General features: G+C 35.5%; 1 protein-coding gene and 1 non-coding gene across 2 annotated transcripts in view; one reads left to right on the top strand and one right to left on the bottom strand.

Annotated features, from left to right (window-relative positions):
- Positions 1–18,070, bottom strand: part of ADGRA1 (adhesion G protein-coupled receptor A1) — a 280,413-nt gene that overhangs the window by 227,953 nt on the left and 34,390 nt on the right. Inside the window, exon 2 of the mRNA XM_061459064.1 lies at positions 7,737–7,808. Within this exon, the coding sequence (XP_061315048.1) occupies positions 7,737–7,808 (72 nt within the window). The remainder of the gene's footprint in view (positions 1–7,736; positions 7,809–18,070) is intronic.
- On the top strand, positions 6,642–6,747 carry LOC133272466 (U6 spliceosomal RNA). The gene has a single exon (XR_009744431.1). It is a non-coding gene; the product is annotated as a U6 spliceosomal RNA (small nuclear RNA).

Here is an 18,070-nt window from a genome sequence, read left to right as displayed (position 1 = left end):
ATGCAGAAAGAGCCCCAGGATAGGTAGGAAATCTGGTCCTAACCCAGGGATATGGTATAAACCCAGACAAAAATGTCTTTCAGTATTGACCATGGCATTCATGGTCAACAAAAAAATATGGGATGGCTAAGCATTTGTATGTATTAAACTCTGAAAAACAGTTTACCAGTTTAACACTAATTTTTGTGGCAGAAATTGGTTCTGTTCATGCTCCAGGATAAGCCTCAAAAAACATTCATTTCACAAACAGTTATTCTAATTTTAGCTAAAAAGTAATTATTATATGGGTAAATATTTTCTTCCCTCTTTCTGATCTGTATGCTACCTGACATATATTCCTAGTTCCCCCCCCCCCCCCCCCCCCCCGTATTTGTAAAGCTCTATTTCCTGAGCAGCTTTAACTCTTCAAAATTGTTATTTGCAGTAGATATAGCTCTGGAAGAACACGGACCTTAACTTTGGTAATTCATGAATTTTCAGAACTTTTCTTTTCGAATTCAATATTTATAATTGCCTTAGTACAAATATATTGCAGCCAAGCATACTTAACATTGACCAAAACCCTGCGAGCTACATTAGCTGCATCTAGAAGTGGCAAAGAGAACTATCCTGCTTCATGCTAACACCAACATCATTGTAATTAGAAGGACAATCTCTTAATCTGGCACTGAAACCAAAAGGGTAACTCAAAGTTCAAGAAGCATCAAGAGGAATATGAATTTTAAGTCTAGTTTAGAGTATGCGCACAAAGTAAATTGTTGCTCCAGGAGAAAAATCATTTTCCATAACTATTCCCATCCATCCTCACCTACTGCAATATCCTCAATAGTAATGAAGCATAACAAGATTTTTGTAAAAGATTTCAATGTAACAAGAAATCTTACAGGAAAAGTTGCTTACATCTCCCCAGGACTCCTGGACACATTACTAGACAAGTTAAAAAACTGGTTGGAGTATTTGTATCTTTTTTCATTGAGAACATTTGCAGTGCATTTCAACAAAGAACTCATTTGACATCATTATCAACTAGGTCTAGGGAATTTACTAAATCCATGTGGGATTTTGAATAAAAGAAAAAATGTCAGGAAAACTTCAGATACTTGAAAGGAGCTTGCACTAATTTTTCTTTCTGTTTATTTTTTCCAAACTAGATAAAACCAAACAGTTTCAATCATGCTGTAATTACTCACACACCAAACAGCTCTAAGAAATAAGTTTTAAAATTGACTTTTCCCTGAGTAACACCACAGATTTTCACTAAACACGGAATTTGAAATGAATTAACACGGTCATTGAGGTCTCCAAGACCAATCTATTTTTTGTTAATGTATGATGTTAGGGGCACACTCCTTAGTTGCAAACTGTACAACTGGATCCTGTCATTCTGAAATATTCTTAGTTTATAATAACTAGATTTTTTTTATTTTTACAGCTATCTAAAAAAAAGAGTCCATATTTCTAAATTTAATTTGTGATGTTTCTAACTTTAAAGATAGCATACATACATGTTGAAAGTAAAATTGTTTAACAACTCCCTGAAGCATATCTGAAATCCTTCACAGTGCCTAGGAAGAACATCTCTGTTTCTTCATGTGTGTGCAGGCACATTTCAAAAATACAGGCAGGAAAAGAAACTAAGTGACCGGCAATTTAGAGAATGTAAATTGCATGTTTAAAGAAACACACCAGTATATCAGAATGTAAACCCTTTATATTTTCCCCTTTCATCACTTGAGTTTTGCTAAAGAACATCTAAATACCATATTTTTATACCAGCTGTTTAACATGTTTCTTCTATGGCCTAATTTGTTGTGGTTGTCTTTCCAGCCCTTTCATTCCCTCAAGTTAATGTGTTATTACTTCAATTGCACAGCACAATATATAGTTGCAGAATGTCATACTGAAACCTACTGAAAGTATCTTTTATGCAATCTTATCTAATAATGAGGACAACATGTGACTGCATGGCGCTGCCACACAGTTGGGAACTTAACAATACAGCAACATTTAATAAAAGTACACACAATTTAAGGTAATTAAGTAAGAATAATCTATACAGCTAAAAAAAAAATTAAAAATACATTCCACGCTAAATTCTTACAAACACTGCAGTATTATTTTCCTTTATCTAGAAACATGTCTAGGAATACTGCAAATAGAAACATGTCTAGGAATACTGTGAAAACATGACAGCAATTTTCTGTAAAACAGTCACTGTCAAATTATTAGTCTCTTGCATGCTTTCCTTCTGGGTCAACTGTTAAAAATATGTGTAATCTTGCTTAATGCCCTTCCATCCTGATTTCCCAAGGAAACACTGCTTATGCAGTCACGGTCTGTTTGTGTATGTTTATTTTTATTTGCTGTTACCCTCCCAGTAGCTTCTGAATTCATTTAAGAGTTTCAGCCACAGGGACAGCAGTCTCAAAAGTAATTATGCTCCTATAATCTTAATGAAAAAGTATATTTGGTTGTGAAAGAGAGAAACAGAAATGTCATGTATCCACTTCAGAAAATTCCAAGTAAATTATCAACCTCATTAAGAACAAGGAAGACAACAGTGAAGAAGCCAAAACAGGTTGCCTCCAGCTAGAGACAACATAGAGAGTTAGTGCAAGACAGGGGTTATTGTTGCATCATAAGCAACTGTGATGGAACAGTTGCTGTAGAAGGTAAGAAAACTAGTAGCGTGGATAATAGCTCAGACACATACTGATTTTGCCAGCTGACATCAGGATGAGATTCATTTCCTAGAACAGATCTTAAGTTCAGATCCAGCACAGCTGACGTACCTGGCCGAACAACATCAGTCCTTGACCCCAGAAGCGTCATGTCGACCATGGCTGACCAAACATTCTCAAGCACAAAAAGATTTGTCACAACTGTTAGCAATGATACTACTTTGCTGCACACTATCCAGAGACTGCAATGTCTTTGAAAATGGGTCCAGACCATATACTGCCATGGTAAGTTATCTTCTGGTAATTTAGTTATCAGCCTATGATTCCTTGGGTAATAGCAATGGCTAGCCCCACTGCCCATAAGTTAAAAACAAACAAATAAATAATAATTTAAAAAAGTAAACTAAGTCACAGATTTTCTATTTAATGTACTGTTCCAATTTATGGGAAAACTATACTATCAAATTATATACAGTCAATTTTAGAGTTGTTCAGATCCTCCAAACTTTTTTAATTAAATGTGAGCTTTTGGATTGCAGAGACTTAGTTGAAAGGACTACCTCACTATTTCACCACTTTGAAACCCCACTTTGCCTTTCTTTTATGGTACCCAGAGCATATGAAAAGCTTATTTAAATGTCTACAGTAACTGATGCTGTCTTGCTCAGGTCAATACACCTCCCAGTAAGACAGGACAGCGACTACAAAAAGGAAAAACAGTGGAACTGAAACCACTGCAAGCTGCGAAGTCTTTACCTGAAGCTGCAGATCCAAACTGAACTCTCAGCCTCCTGAATGTGGAGCCATCTCCACACAGTGTATCTCAGAAGGTGCTCACTGTAATCTAGAATTTATAGTCTGTAGAACTTTTCTGGTGAACTGCCACACACCTCTTCATATTTTAGCCAAGTTTCCCTACCACACTTGCTTCGAAAAAGTTTATTTTCTTACCTACATTTTTGTTTTATTCCAAATCAAGTTCTATATAACCAAGCACCACACAAAACCTAAGTTTACAGAATATTTTATTCTTGCAAATTACACTGCCTTCTTAATGCCTCTTGTTAGTACTATAAAGTAAGCCCGGTGGCACAAAGATGCACTATGATCCAGATGCTGTAACACATTTGTGACTCAGTCTTTCCAAAACAGAAAAAGGCAACAATTCCTAGTTTCAGAAAACTCAAAGTAGGGAGCAAGAGATTTCCATCTCTATAGAACACTCATGAGGTAATGTTCACACACATACAAAATAAAGAAAAAGCACCTTTTGCGAGGCAGTGTTTTCCAAAGCACTTTTACAAACTGCCTAGTAAAACCACTAAAATTTCATAAATGTATTTATTTTGATCACTATTATTTATATAGGTTTTATGACAGAATTATATGTTTCATTATTAATACAGTATTAGCAAATATAGGATTGTCTGTCTATTACTAAAAGGGAAATAATTGTATCCCCAGATATCTTTTTTCCTGGCTGGCTGGTTGTACCCCCAAAAAATTAGTATCATATTTCCTTTTATAGCAGTAACAGAATTTAAGGCAATCTGAAAGAGAAACCTTGCAAAACTTACACTATGGCTGAAAAAAAAAAGTAATTTTCTGAGAATTCTGCAGAAATAAAGACAAATCAGGTCCAACTACGTTTTGAAAAAAGATGCATTTTATATATATACTATATATATTGCACTATATTATATATATAATATATATAATGCACTATATTATACATTATATGATAAAAGGGTTCTACTGTAGTCTTTGTTTTAGAGAAATCGATTCTGTCTTACTCTTAAAATGGACAGTCACGATGCAAACAACTTGTATCTCTCAGTTTGCTTGATTAAATTTGCATAAAATGAGGAGTCCTTGTTCGAAGCAACTGCTCGGTGAGGTCTCTTGCTCGTGTAACATGCTGTTGAGAAATCACCAGAACCTGGGAGTATTCAAACATCTGTAATCTAATTCCTGTTGTGACATGCATTGAAAAACAATGTAAGGAGAAAGGTGGCACTAGCATATTGGAGTATGGCTTCAAACTGTTCCTTGCTCAAAAAGAGCTTTTGAGCATTCCAAGAGAGTAAAGTGACAGAATTTACAAGTCACTTCAGTTCCACCTGAAATTTTTCTTCTCCTCTGAAATTTTCAAGCCTGACAATGAATGATTTCACTTTCCATGTAAGCTAACGCTCTTCTGGCTCACGAACTCATGGTAACTGCAAAAGAATCACAGACACACATGATTCTTGCCTCTATGGCATACACATTACTAATTTTTCATTCTCAATGGGACCACAAGGAGTGCAAAGCCAAATTAAATGAGTAATCCTGCATGCTAAGCACCTAATGTTGTAAACTTATTGTTATCTTAATGGAAGCTGCATTCTCCTGTTACTGTACTTCATAGGATTCTCTACACTTCCTTTCAGAAAAGAAACAAAAGTTCTTATTGGTAAATTTTGGTGCTTCATGATGATAAGGCAAAGCTAGGGAAACCTTTGTCCAAGGGTTAAGTGCACTCATCCATATATAGTTCATTCACACTCACCTCCTGGTAGACTATTCCAGCTGTTGTAAACCCCCACAACTGAAATTCAGACTTCACATATATTGAAAATAAGCGTATTGCACCAGACAACAAGAAACAGAGCATCTGAATCTGATGAGATTGTCACTGCCTGAATTCTAGTCTTTGCTTCAAGGACCACTTACAGATTTTATATTAGTGCCATGGCCAAACAGCATTACATACAGAACAGATTATATTCACTCATTTTATCTGTAATGTTGTGAAAATTCAAAACAATAAAATTAAGAAGGTTTAGATGGTGATGATACCTCAGGCTACACCCATGAGGCATTTTTTTTGTTTTCTCACTCTTCTCAATACTGTTTGCCATGTCTTTTCAGTTGAAGATTAACTAGATAACTAGAAGTTCTTAAAGTATGCGCTCATTCCCCAGTGTAAATTAAATCTTAAAAAAAGAAAACCCAGAGGAAATGTTTCCCTCTGTTTCTAAACACTGATGATTTACATGCAGTACATCAGAATTTAATGTACTAATTTCCCTTCTTGTAATAAATTTGTAATCCTATCTCCTATGCTAAATTGCTTTCTCTAAAATATTTGTAAACTTTTTTATAAACCTCATATCATTATTATACCCAAGATTAAACCAGTTAGTAAATAATACACAACTATTCTTCATTCCATACTTTGTATCACTGCCAATATTATCTAAATGCAGAGAAAATGTAGGATTCCTTTTCATAACTGTTCAGAGTTAGCTTTATCCTAACCCTTCCAGGTGCTTAAGAGATTGTTCCAGACCTTGAAATACATTGTTTGTTTTTAAATTGCATTATAAATTCAAATATCTCAGTGTCCTGGGTTCAGCAGTAGCAGTCAATTCCCCCTTCTCCAGCAAGTGATCCCAGCTGCTTGGCTTCTGTTTCTCAAGGCCCAGGATAGTGTTCCGGGCAGTGGCATGGGGCACAGCGTATGTTTCCAGCCAGTATCTCTTTCTCAGTTGGGGTATAGCTGGCCTCAGATCCTTTGTATCCCTGACTCCAAAAGCCGAGGGGTCGACCTTGAGTCTCCCCTGGAGCTTTCTGCCAGAGGCTCCAGGTAGGACCGTTCTCCCCAGCTGCAGTGTACAGCACATTTTTTACATCTGGCCCGGTCCGGACAGGTCCAAGGGCTACTGCGTGAACTATCTCGCGTTTAATTTGCTCACACAATGTATTCGCCACCCGGTCCACCATCTGATCAGGAGTCATTATCCACCCCTTATTCCATACCGTACACATCATGCAACTGAATGTTGAGTAAATGGGCTGCACTAATTACACAAAGAACTCAAATAGGAAATCTCAGTCATCCAGGCATTCTAGAAGTCATCATGGACTGGCCAGAGGGCAAAGATTTCGGAATGTCACCAGAGGAGGAGGTGATGCGTGCTTGGTTTGGCAGCACATATACTAAAATTGGAATGATACAGAGAAGATTAGCATGGTCCCTGCACAAGGATGACCACAAATTCCTGAAGCGTTCCATACACTGACTGCTACTGCTGAACCCAGGACACTCAGTATCATATACTTACCCACTTTATTACACAATCATAAACAGAATGCATATCTCACAAATAGTAAAATATTAGCTAAAGTTGATTTTAATATGCAATTTTTTACAAATGGTAATATTCATTCAATGTAGAATACATTCATGCATTCTTATATATTCATGCCTTCATGAATGTAGCAACTTCTTTACAACAACAGCTCTACATATTGAAGGCATTATCACAAAGCAATATAAACATAATTTAGCTTAAACTGCAGGAGGTATTGTAAGATATGAATGATATAATTACTCATTTTAGATGCACTGGCAAAATAAGTTTTATATGGATATAAAAAACAGCCTTTTAGACTTGCTCACGATTATTCTCAAATAAGTGACCTATATATGCAGACCCCAGTGTTACTGCAGTATAGCTGATACTGTCTATTTACTCTATTGAAGTTTCCAAATATTTCCTCCTCTAATGCATTAGCTGCTCCTGAACTCCTCTTCCCCACTTCAAATATTGGCCATGGAGCTTTAGCAATGTCATTGTCTGCTACAGTAATAAATGCTGTTCAATTTCTCCAGAATATAATTAAAATATAGAATAGAATTAAAATCAGAATAGTATTAAAATGGAAGTATTGGAAACCAATGAGTTAAATAACCTAAACTACATGTCAGGTATATTAGTGTTACCATTACATATACCAGTCTTCACCGTGATAGTGTACACAGTGTAGTACAAGTCTTTGACTGGATGTTTATTTTAGTTCCAAATTGATGGCAGTGCTTTCCTGTATTTTCCACATCCATCCCCCTTCACTCATTTTTATGCTGTTTCTTAACTTGATGACTGCCCAGAAACTCTACTATGCAATACAGTTCAGAACATCTCAACTTCATTATCTGATGTTTGGGTTTATATTTTAAATACACAGACTTTTTAATTGAAGGTGGAATGAGGCTGATCAGTTACTCACAGTCTCTCCAGGGATCTTAGTCCAAAGAAAGAGCCATTCTTCAACCATAAGATCTTGTTGTTACTCAGAATCCTACAAGAAGTCAGGAAAGAATCTGGTTAACAGAACATGACAATCCCACTGGTTAAAAACATATAATTATAGAAATTACTCCTCTGTAAAATACTCATCACCAAATTCTCTGCTTCATTTGCATTTCCCATCATCACAGTAAATAAAGATTACAATTTAATCTCAGTATATAGTTTCTTCTTTAGTAAATAAAAGCACGCTCAAGAATTATGTCAACAAATGAATTTTGGCTTCAACTTGAAAATTGTAATACCAATAAATGCCCACACTTCACTAGCAGATTCTAAATTACCACAGGTCAAGGTACTTGTTAGGCTTCCCAGTCAGCGAAAATGCTGATAAAGCAAAGGGCATGTTAAAAATTGTTCCAGTAGATTAGAGGACAATACAGTCACTTTACAGTGGCTGCTATAGTAGGGACGTACAGAAGAATGATGACTGACAGATACAAAGCATTCAACTTTCTACAGTGGAGACAAACAAAAACCCCACCCCTTTAACCCCAAAACAGACTAGTCCAATAACGTTTTCCTGTTGCAACCTCTGCGTAGTAGAAATTCAGTCATAAAGCCATGCCTGGCCTATCAATGACCACCTCCAAGTACACATGCAAACTGGTCCTGCACGCAAGCTATTGAAAAAGTTGGCTATTCTTCCTCTTCATGTTAAACTACCGTGGATGTCACAAGCAGGTCTCTCTGGTTTACTGATTTTTCAACAGTGTACTTTCCCAGCTATTTCAGAGGCATTAGAATATGAAGATGCACTCATTCTGAGGATGCTACAACTTAAAAACCTTCCAATATACAAAAGAAATGCAACTTGTCTTACAAGCTCAAGAAATTGTTTTTTTTTAACAGATCTAATGATTATGCAATGCACAGAAGAAATATTTGCCTCTGTAAAAAAGTCTAATTCCAACTCCTTGAGAAATGAGTCTTTTAAAGTAACATTTACAACAGATTATATTTCTTTAGTCCACAAAAATTCCACTTCAAAATAAGAAATGTAACTTGCAATAAAGATAGAAATAAAACACTTTTCAAAAGTAGTTTTATGCCTTTTTTTGTGAATCAAATTTTTACTTTTGTAAAGTTTTACAACAGTCTGTTACATGAGACTATTTTAACTTGTCTTCCTCTTCACATTTCTCATTGTGTATGAACAGTAAGTGCTTTGCCCCAGCATACATCTAATACGTAAAATCTCAAGCTTAGGTGCAAAAGACAACACATAACACAGACACATAATGAAACAGAAAATTACTAATGTAAGAAAATTAAAAAAACTCAAATGCTATTATAAGATTTGGAGATTTTTTCAAGTTATTGCTAAAATCGATCAATAAACATGTAAATATTTTGAAGGCATTTGTTGGCCCACTGTCAGAGAACTGAGCAGCTCAGATCTGTATTACACTATATTGTCACTGAATAGACTTGCGCAGCAACATCACTTCTCACCCAGAACCAGTCAGTATAACCTGCAAGTGGCAACTTGAGATCAATCATGATCAATACACCCAAGCATCTGAAAGCACATGGAAGCCTATGTTTATGACAAAAATTATATATATATATATATATATTGGATCATTGGATATTTAATATACATATTATATATGCACCAACATTCATACAGCTATTGCCATCAACTAAGAAACTCCATTTCTCACAAGATCTTCCTTCAAATTCTCAGTCTAAAAATCCTGTGTATGACATTAAATATTTCTCTACCAACTCTTCACTAACATCTTAGCAACACATTTAATCAGTGACCTGACGAAAGACCGCAAAATGTTTGAATTTGCCTCATCAGATTTTCTGAACCTATAAGGGGCTCAGCTGGTGACTAAACTAGAAATTTTTTTTAAAGTTCTGAATATCTAAACTAGGAAATGTAGATGTTTGAAGTGTTCTATTATTTCATTCTGTTCTTTTACTGACCTTCTGAGACTGCACAGAACTTGTGTCAAGAAAAAATGAAGTCCCAAAATCAAAATTGGCTGGGCTTGGAAAGACTAACATCATAAATTCCATTTCATGTTGGGTCATTTGGTTACATGCTGTGTTACGGAAAGACCAGCTTTGAGGTCCATTACAATGACATTAGATATAAGTTATATTTGGACTGTTCTGCATAGCCTGATTTGTAAAGATACATGTACTTCAGAACTCTCATCTGGCTTAGATACAAGTAGTTTTGTTTTTGAAAAATTTTCACAGTGCCAATTTGTTTTTCCAGTCTTTTATTTATTCTGCCCAGAAACAGAAGGCAGCCTGAACTTTCCTGGCAACCCCAGGAAAATGCATCACAACTCAGCAGCACATGGTCTCCCACTCTCTGCCTCTGGGTCTCCTTCTGTATGGTACTGAGCATGTAGACAGAAACCATTATCATTAACCCACATAAAACAAACTCTTAGAAACTAAAGATAACTATCTAATTAGTAATAAATCACAAGACTGAGCCAAACATTTAGTTCATAAAGGGAACACAGTAAATCCAGCTCATGTTCTGCAATACAACTGTCTCATTTAGTCACTTGCTTTTACTTTTCTGAAAGATAAACCGAGTCTTGCAAAACATTACACCACAATTAAAAATTAAGAAAAAAACCAAAGCTAAAACTAAACTAAAATAAAATATAAATCATAGAACTTAACTTTCTAGATTTAAGTTTCTAAATGAAACCTTTCAAATCTTTATACCAGACTTTCACAGTGACTTTCACACAGAGATCAGGTTTCAAAAATTTAGTTTCCTTCAGGGCCTTCTCTACAGTGCCAACTAAAATTCAGGTTTTATAAACAAAAAAATATGGGTATTATTGTTAAAATACGATTCTTTGTCTGTTCAGGATCAGAGCTTTAGAGAATCCTAGCATTCCAGTAAGGTCCATGGGGAAAAAAAGTTCTCCAAGAATTACTACAAGTTATCTACATTTCATTCAGTTGGCTGGTATACTACATGAGAAGAATCCACCTGCTTTTAATTAGCTTTAGTGATGTCCAAGAACTTGCAATGGACTGTTATCAAAAAAGGATTTGGTTTGCACTTTAGAATATTTTTGCATTGTATTCTGTGAATACAATGAACAACTCCACTGGCAAACTTAAATCACGCTATTTTTCATGCAGTAATGAATCATTTGTTAAACTTTTGATGCGACTCATAACATTCTTCCCTTCTAAGGACATTTGCTGCTGGAATGAGGCTAGAAAGGAGGAAGGTTTTAGTTACAACGTTCAATACACTAACTCAGAAATGAGACTTAACTACAGATGATGACAAATCTTTCCAAGTAATCAATGCCTGGTCAAACTGTGGCTCTTACTCTTGATGCTGAAATTACACAGAGTGATTTTGTGTACTACTTCTTCAGAAAAGAAACAGAACGGACATGAAATGTATGAAGTATGGCTGAAATAGGTCTCTCTTTCCCCTTGAATACAGCCACCTGCCTCTAGGCAGAGGTATATAATTGGAGATCTGCAGAAATTTTGCAGGAAAACAGAGACATGATACACATCCCTTTCTTGTACTTATAGAAGGAAAGTTTTTGTGCATCAATACATGGGAAAATGTTCTATTATTTAATTTTGGATAGCTTATAATTATAATTTTAGATGTATCAGAAACTGAGTCACTTATTTTAATAAAAATTAAATATAGTTTGGAGTTTTAAAACAGATCCCCACTGTCCACCCACTATGACTAAGTATTTCTCAGATTTTATTTATTCATAGCATTTTCACTTGTCCTTTTTTTTCCTGATGTGCTAGTGAATCACAGCAATAAATATTGCTACACCTCACAAACAGGCAGCTGGTTTGAATAATTGTCAGATTCTAGCCATGTGATAAGAATTTCATATTTTCAATATTTTATTCCCAAGAGAGAAATATTAAGGAAATGAGCACACTTTATAAACAAAATCCACTTAAAATATTTACTTTTCTTTAAAAAAAAAACAAAACTAAAAAGAAAAAAAAAATCCTGGAGAAACCTTCTGAGAAGGTACTTATTTTAAAGTTCAGATTGCAAAATGTCTTTGCACAACATACGATAACCCTAGGTAACGGGAAGTTTAAACGGTGGTACTTTCAGCCCTGGCCCTTACAGGATAAATCTAACTAAGACAGTGCTGGGGAGCACCATTAACACCACCAACCAGCCCCACTGTTGATCAGACACATTATGAACTTCACTGACCTTTTAAAATCTTACATCTCTGCTGCTCCTCTCCAAAAACGCTTTCAGGGAGGACATTCAGCAGACACTAACTCTACACCCAGTTTGTCCTTTCTCGGGCCTGTGAAGCTCTCCAGCACTATTCCCAAGGGCTCTGAAGGAATATCCTTCACACACTCTCTCTTGACCTAGAGTGATACCCAAAAGCTCATAACCCATACATGTGGTTTCACAATGCAAATGTACTTCTCTGGTGGGCTGCAACACAAGCTGCATGCTGTTTCCTTCATCCTGCACTGGACACAAACCAACCAACCCCACATGTACACAAGAACCAAAATCATACCAAGGAGCATACTAACAACTAAAAACTGATAAGCATAGATGGTCAATGAGCCGTTGCTTCCAGTCTCTCCTGGACCTCCTTCTTTAGCAATATAGGTAGACTTAAAAGGATGAATTGTTCTAATGGGCTACAAGCCATCACTGGTTTTATTTCTGGTTTAATTCAAATGGAAGAAATAGTAACAAATCACAGTTTGCTTAAACTGATGCTATTATTTTTGGGTTTTCTGAAACCACTAAAATGCAAAAAGACACTGTAATCCTGTGCGTGCAACAAAGTCTCATTTAAGTATAAAACATGCCCAGTTTAACAGAATCTACTGTAGTATTAAAAAAGTATAAAATAAAAAGCTCTCAATTATAATGCAAACTTCAAATTGCTACAACACCTCAAGCAGAGAAAAAGAACCTCTTACCATACTTTCGAACTCAATGGACTTGGATTCAGTTGACATTACTGTGGAAACTAAATCCACAGCTGAGGCTTCTTCAGTGAGATGGCTCCACATCCCACCCAACAAAACCTAAAGACTATGAGTTCACACAGCAGTGCATCCACAGAGAAAACACATCTCAGATAACCAAATCCAAGAAAGACAACAGATGAAGACTGTTATTCCCAAATGTATAGTGAACACAGAAGGAAGTGTGACCCAATACTGTAAATATGTATTTCCTCTGATAATATTCACAGGAGAAAAACAAAAACTGCAAGAGGAAAAACAAACAAACAAAAAAAAAAAAACCCAAACAACCAAAAACCCCAAAACAAACCAAAACCAAGCAACCAACCAAAAAGATAAATTTAAAAAAATCAAGAAAAAAAAAAAAAACAAATACCCAAACTTCATAGGTGTATGATACAGATAAAATGAAGAATCAACATCTAGAAAATTGGTCCTTCCCTTTCTGTAAGGCCTGCTCACTGAGACCAGCTTAAGTACACTTAAATACCACAGGAGACACGTACTAGAAGACCAACCATACCTGCCCTGCTGCACTCTGTAATTCCTCTTAATTCCTATTTGTTCTTCCAGTTCTCAAGTGAAAATGTGTGTTAGATGGATACCTAAGAAAATTTGACAAAAGCTAGAAAAGTCAGTCTATTAAGACTGTATATCTGAGACCTGTATGTTGGGGTTGTGTTAAGAAATCGTGTTTCAAGTTCTGCAGTTTCTCTTTCATACTGATTTCAGTTCAAGCAGAGGGGGTTATCTTTTATTTCAAAATAAAAATTTAAGTACTAATAGTAGCTTACCATTTTGGATGGAAGCCTGATAACATTTGATATGTTGCAGTTTAAGCTGTTTGTCTCTACACCTGGCATGTGGTTAGATACAAAAGCAGTGTGAGCAGACGTCCTATGAAATACTTAGACACGGTAGGGAAAAACCTATTTTATTTCTTTATGGTAACAGAATAAGACTAGGACCATTTATATTGGAATGCTACAGTGTAAAATGAAAAGCTGTTTTTAAGGTTTTAAAATCCTTCTCAGTAAACCAGAATATTGTTTATTCCCACAACATCCATAATTCATTGAGAGCTGCACCATATAAACAAATTATAAAGGATCTTGCAGCAGAAAAAAAAAATGGTAAGAATAGAAAGGAAAAAAATATGCCTGATTTTTGTGCCATGTATGTAGCGGCATATGGAGCTAACACAGAATAGGTCGTAATTCCACTTTTCCCCCCCGCAAACTGAAGAGCACAGCTGAGTTACTACCTAATGCTTCAACAAATAACATCTGAACTATAAAGATAAACTGGAAGGAAAGTTAGAGAACAATAATGAAACTCACTGAACAAGTGAAAAGAGAAAAATGACTGAAACAGCATTGACAGATCACTAGATCAATGGGGTGTGGCAGACACCCACACAGTTCAATAACCGAACAGAAAGGACGAAAAGCTAGTAAAATATGAGAAGTATTCATCAATTCCTTATATATCAGTATTTGTGTATCGTAAAGTCATAGTGCCTACTACTCTGCCTAACTTTGAGAACATAAAAACTTAAAAAACATGAAGTTAGCAGAATACTAAAGATTCATATAACGGCCTCAAGTGACACCTCTCTTCCCAAAGGGGACTGTGGCCCATTGCATTCTTTTCAAATGAAACAGAGCATGCTGCCAACATTATTAAAAGGAATCATAAAAATCCTGTGGCAAGTAGTAAAACCTAGTCACTTCACACCTCTAATTCCACCTGGTTTTATCATTACCTTCGGTATAGCTTTTGTTAAACCCACTCACTTCCAGCATAATCAATCCCAAGCATTAGTGGAAACAGAAACTCCAAAATTACCTTGATGGTAGACAGTGTGTTACATGTGACAAACTCACCCAAAAAACTATTGCTTCTTATAGCCAAAGAAGCAATAACAGTGTACTAATTATCACAGAACCATAGAATGGTTAGGGTTGGAAAAGACCTTAAGATCGAGTTTCAACCCTCCTGCTACGGGCAGGGACACCTCACACCAGGCCATGACTCCCAAGGCCCTGTCCAATCTCCTTCTCATTAGAACAGTACCAGGAGAAGAGATACTTCCAGACCTTGACACTAGTTCATGATAGCAAAAGAAGGACTGAAACTGTAAGCACTGAGAAATTTCCTGGTAGGCAATGATTTATTTAAATGAAAGTCCTTCCAGAAGTGCAAAGAAATGCTAATGGCCTGTCATAAATTTAATTGAATTTAGAAGAAATTGTAGTTGACCACTCATGTTATGGAAACACAATACTGGGTTTTTTTGGAAAACCACTGTTCAATAACCTCACTTCCATTTAATCAAAATGTAAGGCAAAACCCTTGGTTTTGTTGCTAGGGGGTTAATATTGGTGGCATCAACAGTCCTCTTGGGTGATATAAGAGACTGCTAGATCACATTCAAAATACCAGTGCCAGAGAGTTCTTGCATAAATCCACACGACAACTGATTTGCTTAAGTGAAATCATATTCAAGAGAACTTTTGTGTAAGCAACGTTACAATTCAACAGTTAAATGTTACAATTTAAACAAAATATTACCATCACTAGGAGGACACACAATTCATTCTCTCCCTAATACTGGTTCGGTTGTATGAATGCATTAACAGAAGGAAGCAGCAAGGTCACTCACAAGTAGAAATCTTAATATGATATCTTAACAGTGGGGGAGTTAAAGAGTTCCCAGCTTTTGAAACAAGCCCCCTCCACTGCAGGGTGATATTCATTAACTAAACAGGACAAGAAGCAGCAAGAATTAAAGCATTACTAATAAGACTGTAAGTATTTCAGAAAAGAAATGTGGTTGTCTGTTTTATGACAGCAAATTTCTGAACTAGATGATCCTCTTAAGTAAAACACTTTTTTTCCACAAGAACTTTACGATACAAAAAGGTTATATCTATAGAACAGTGAAGACCCAAATTTCATATAGGATTCTATGCTCAAACTTCAATCAATTGTATTCAACAAAGTCTACACCTGGAAGACACATTAATGATTGTAGAAAAAGTTTGACAATGTAAACAGTACATAGAATAAAATTATGCAGTGCTATTTCCAGAAATCATAGAATACTGGACTGCTCATATAAAAATGTGCTGAATCATTACTATTTTACTACATGTACATGTATTTATAACATCATTAAACTGTCCAGATAAATGTTGTTTTTAAAAGTTTTGAACTTGAGTGCAGATAACTTTTTTAAATGTAACCTAAAAAAACACATACATGATCTTTGATAAGACAACATTTTAATTACATATTTTGAAAAAGACATAATTTTATCTAAGTGAACTTTTGGACTATGCCTCTATACCTACCATGTGCGTGATCTTTAGTCGAGAGATAGCTATGTGTGTTTAACTTTCTGTGATGGGTCCTACTGAGCCTAGAAGAACTATTTACGTGAATTAAATTTATCATGTGCATTAGTTTTTGAAGGTCAAAGGTTCTATTGTCAACATTTTTTTTTGGAGAAAGGGAGGAATCGTTCAAAAATCTCTTTACAATGAGAAGGAAACCCTTACGTCTGAACTTTCAACAAAACACCATTTCTAAAAGCATATGTAGGCAGTGGGTGACAGCATGGGTCTGCATGCCTTATTCCTTGTCTTGCCTTTGACTCACTGCGCAGCCTTCATTCAAAGAATATATATTTTTAAATGCATTTTTAGTGGGGAAAATGAGACCGATACAGAATACAAAAAAAAACAGCAAGTTCTTCACTGAGTAAACAGGTGTAACATAAATGGATTTAATGAAGTGATTGCTTCTAGGAGAATTAGCTTTTGATTTGCTTGTCATTCAACTCAGTTGACTTATGGGGAAATGACATTCTTATATTTGTTTCTCATTCAAATTTTTATAAAATTAATCAATAGCTACAGTGCAAAAACTATGAGGAGCAGAGCAGCTGAGTGAACAATGCACAAGAACAATGTGCAGATTTGAGCATTTCAGTATGTTCAGCACCAATTATACAGGCAAGCTGAGAAGCATCTTTATCCTGTAGGACAGGAATTTTTATACTTATTTCATTGGACTAAGGAGTTCATTTAGGTTCTCCATTTCAAAACAGCTACTGCAAGTAATTTGCCACAGTAATTCATAGCAAGGTTAACAAAGGAGCATGCCCTTCCTTTCTCCTGGACTCACTCTACTACTACTCAACCAAATAATCATCAGTATCCTAATTTACCTTGCTTCTATCACAGGTGGGCCAAACCTGTTGTTTATGTTACCTATGATATGTCAGGTAGCTTTGTTCTACAACTAAATTCTAAATCATTGTTTAAGTTTGAGATATTTAATAAGATTAATTTAATTTTAATCATTGATTTGGTCAAAATTTAAAAAAAAAATTTCACCTTTCCTACTTTGGATTTTACTACACCTTTCTTTCTTCAAAGTCTGGAAAAGGATTAATAATTCCTGAGCTGCCATTCTTTGTTTTTTTCATTTCCTTTCCTGAGATCTTTTCAGCATTATTCTTACTCAGCCCACTGCTCTTTTTTTAAACCCTGAAACATCTGTTCTGCTTTTCCCATTTTTGTTATTCTATGTATGTCTGGAACAGCACTGTAAAGTTTTGACATTTCTGAAAAAACATTCTCAGAATTGTCTTCAAAAAATGTTCATGTATCTCAATCGCTACAACAGATAAGCAGTAAGAACTGATGAATATAAACCCAGAAAAACAGTGAAAATTTATCACTCTGGTAATTTATTTTGATTTCCCTCCAAATTGCTTTGTTTTTATAAGAGTTATATGTTAACTCATAGGTTCTTCTGGGACAGCAATTGTGCTTTGCAAAAGAGATATCTTCAGTATTATTTTTTTTATGACAATCTGTATTATCTGATAATTCAATAAAATACAAAATTCATGCTGGATCCTTTGAGCAACACATCTGAAAAACTGAAAAAAAAACTGGTCTGACAACATAAAATAATTCCTAGCTGAGCGTGAAGACAAATTCTTTTCTCATAACGAGATATTTTTAAGAGCTAGGTTACTAAATCTAACTTATTTGCTCTATTTTGCCTCAACCACTAGGACTGCATGTCAGAACACTTAAGTCCTCATTTAGCTTCAAAGACTTGAGAGTAACAGAGAATTAATTGCTTATAGGAAGAGACAAGTTCTTCTACAGAACTTCTGACAACTACTGATATATGCTCTGGCAGAATGAGACCCTGAAATTTGAAACAGTTGGTGATTAT

This window comes from Pezoporus flaviventris, unplaced genomic scaffold (assembly GCF_033815535.1).
Source record: "Pezoporus flaviventris isolate CSIRO_AGI_PZ_B2104156 unplaced genomic scaffold, CSIRO_AGI_Pfla_v1 ptg000029l, whole genome shotgun sequence".
Lineage (NCBI taxonomy): Eukaryota > Metazoa > Chordata > Aves > Psittaciformes > Psittacidae > Pezoporus > Pezoporus flaviventris.
This window is presented reverse-complemented; position numbering and strand designations above follow the sequence as displayed.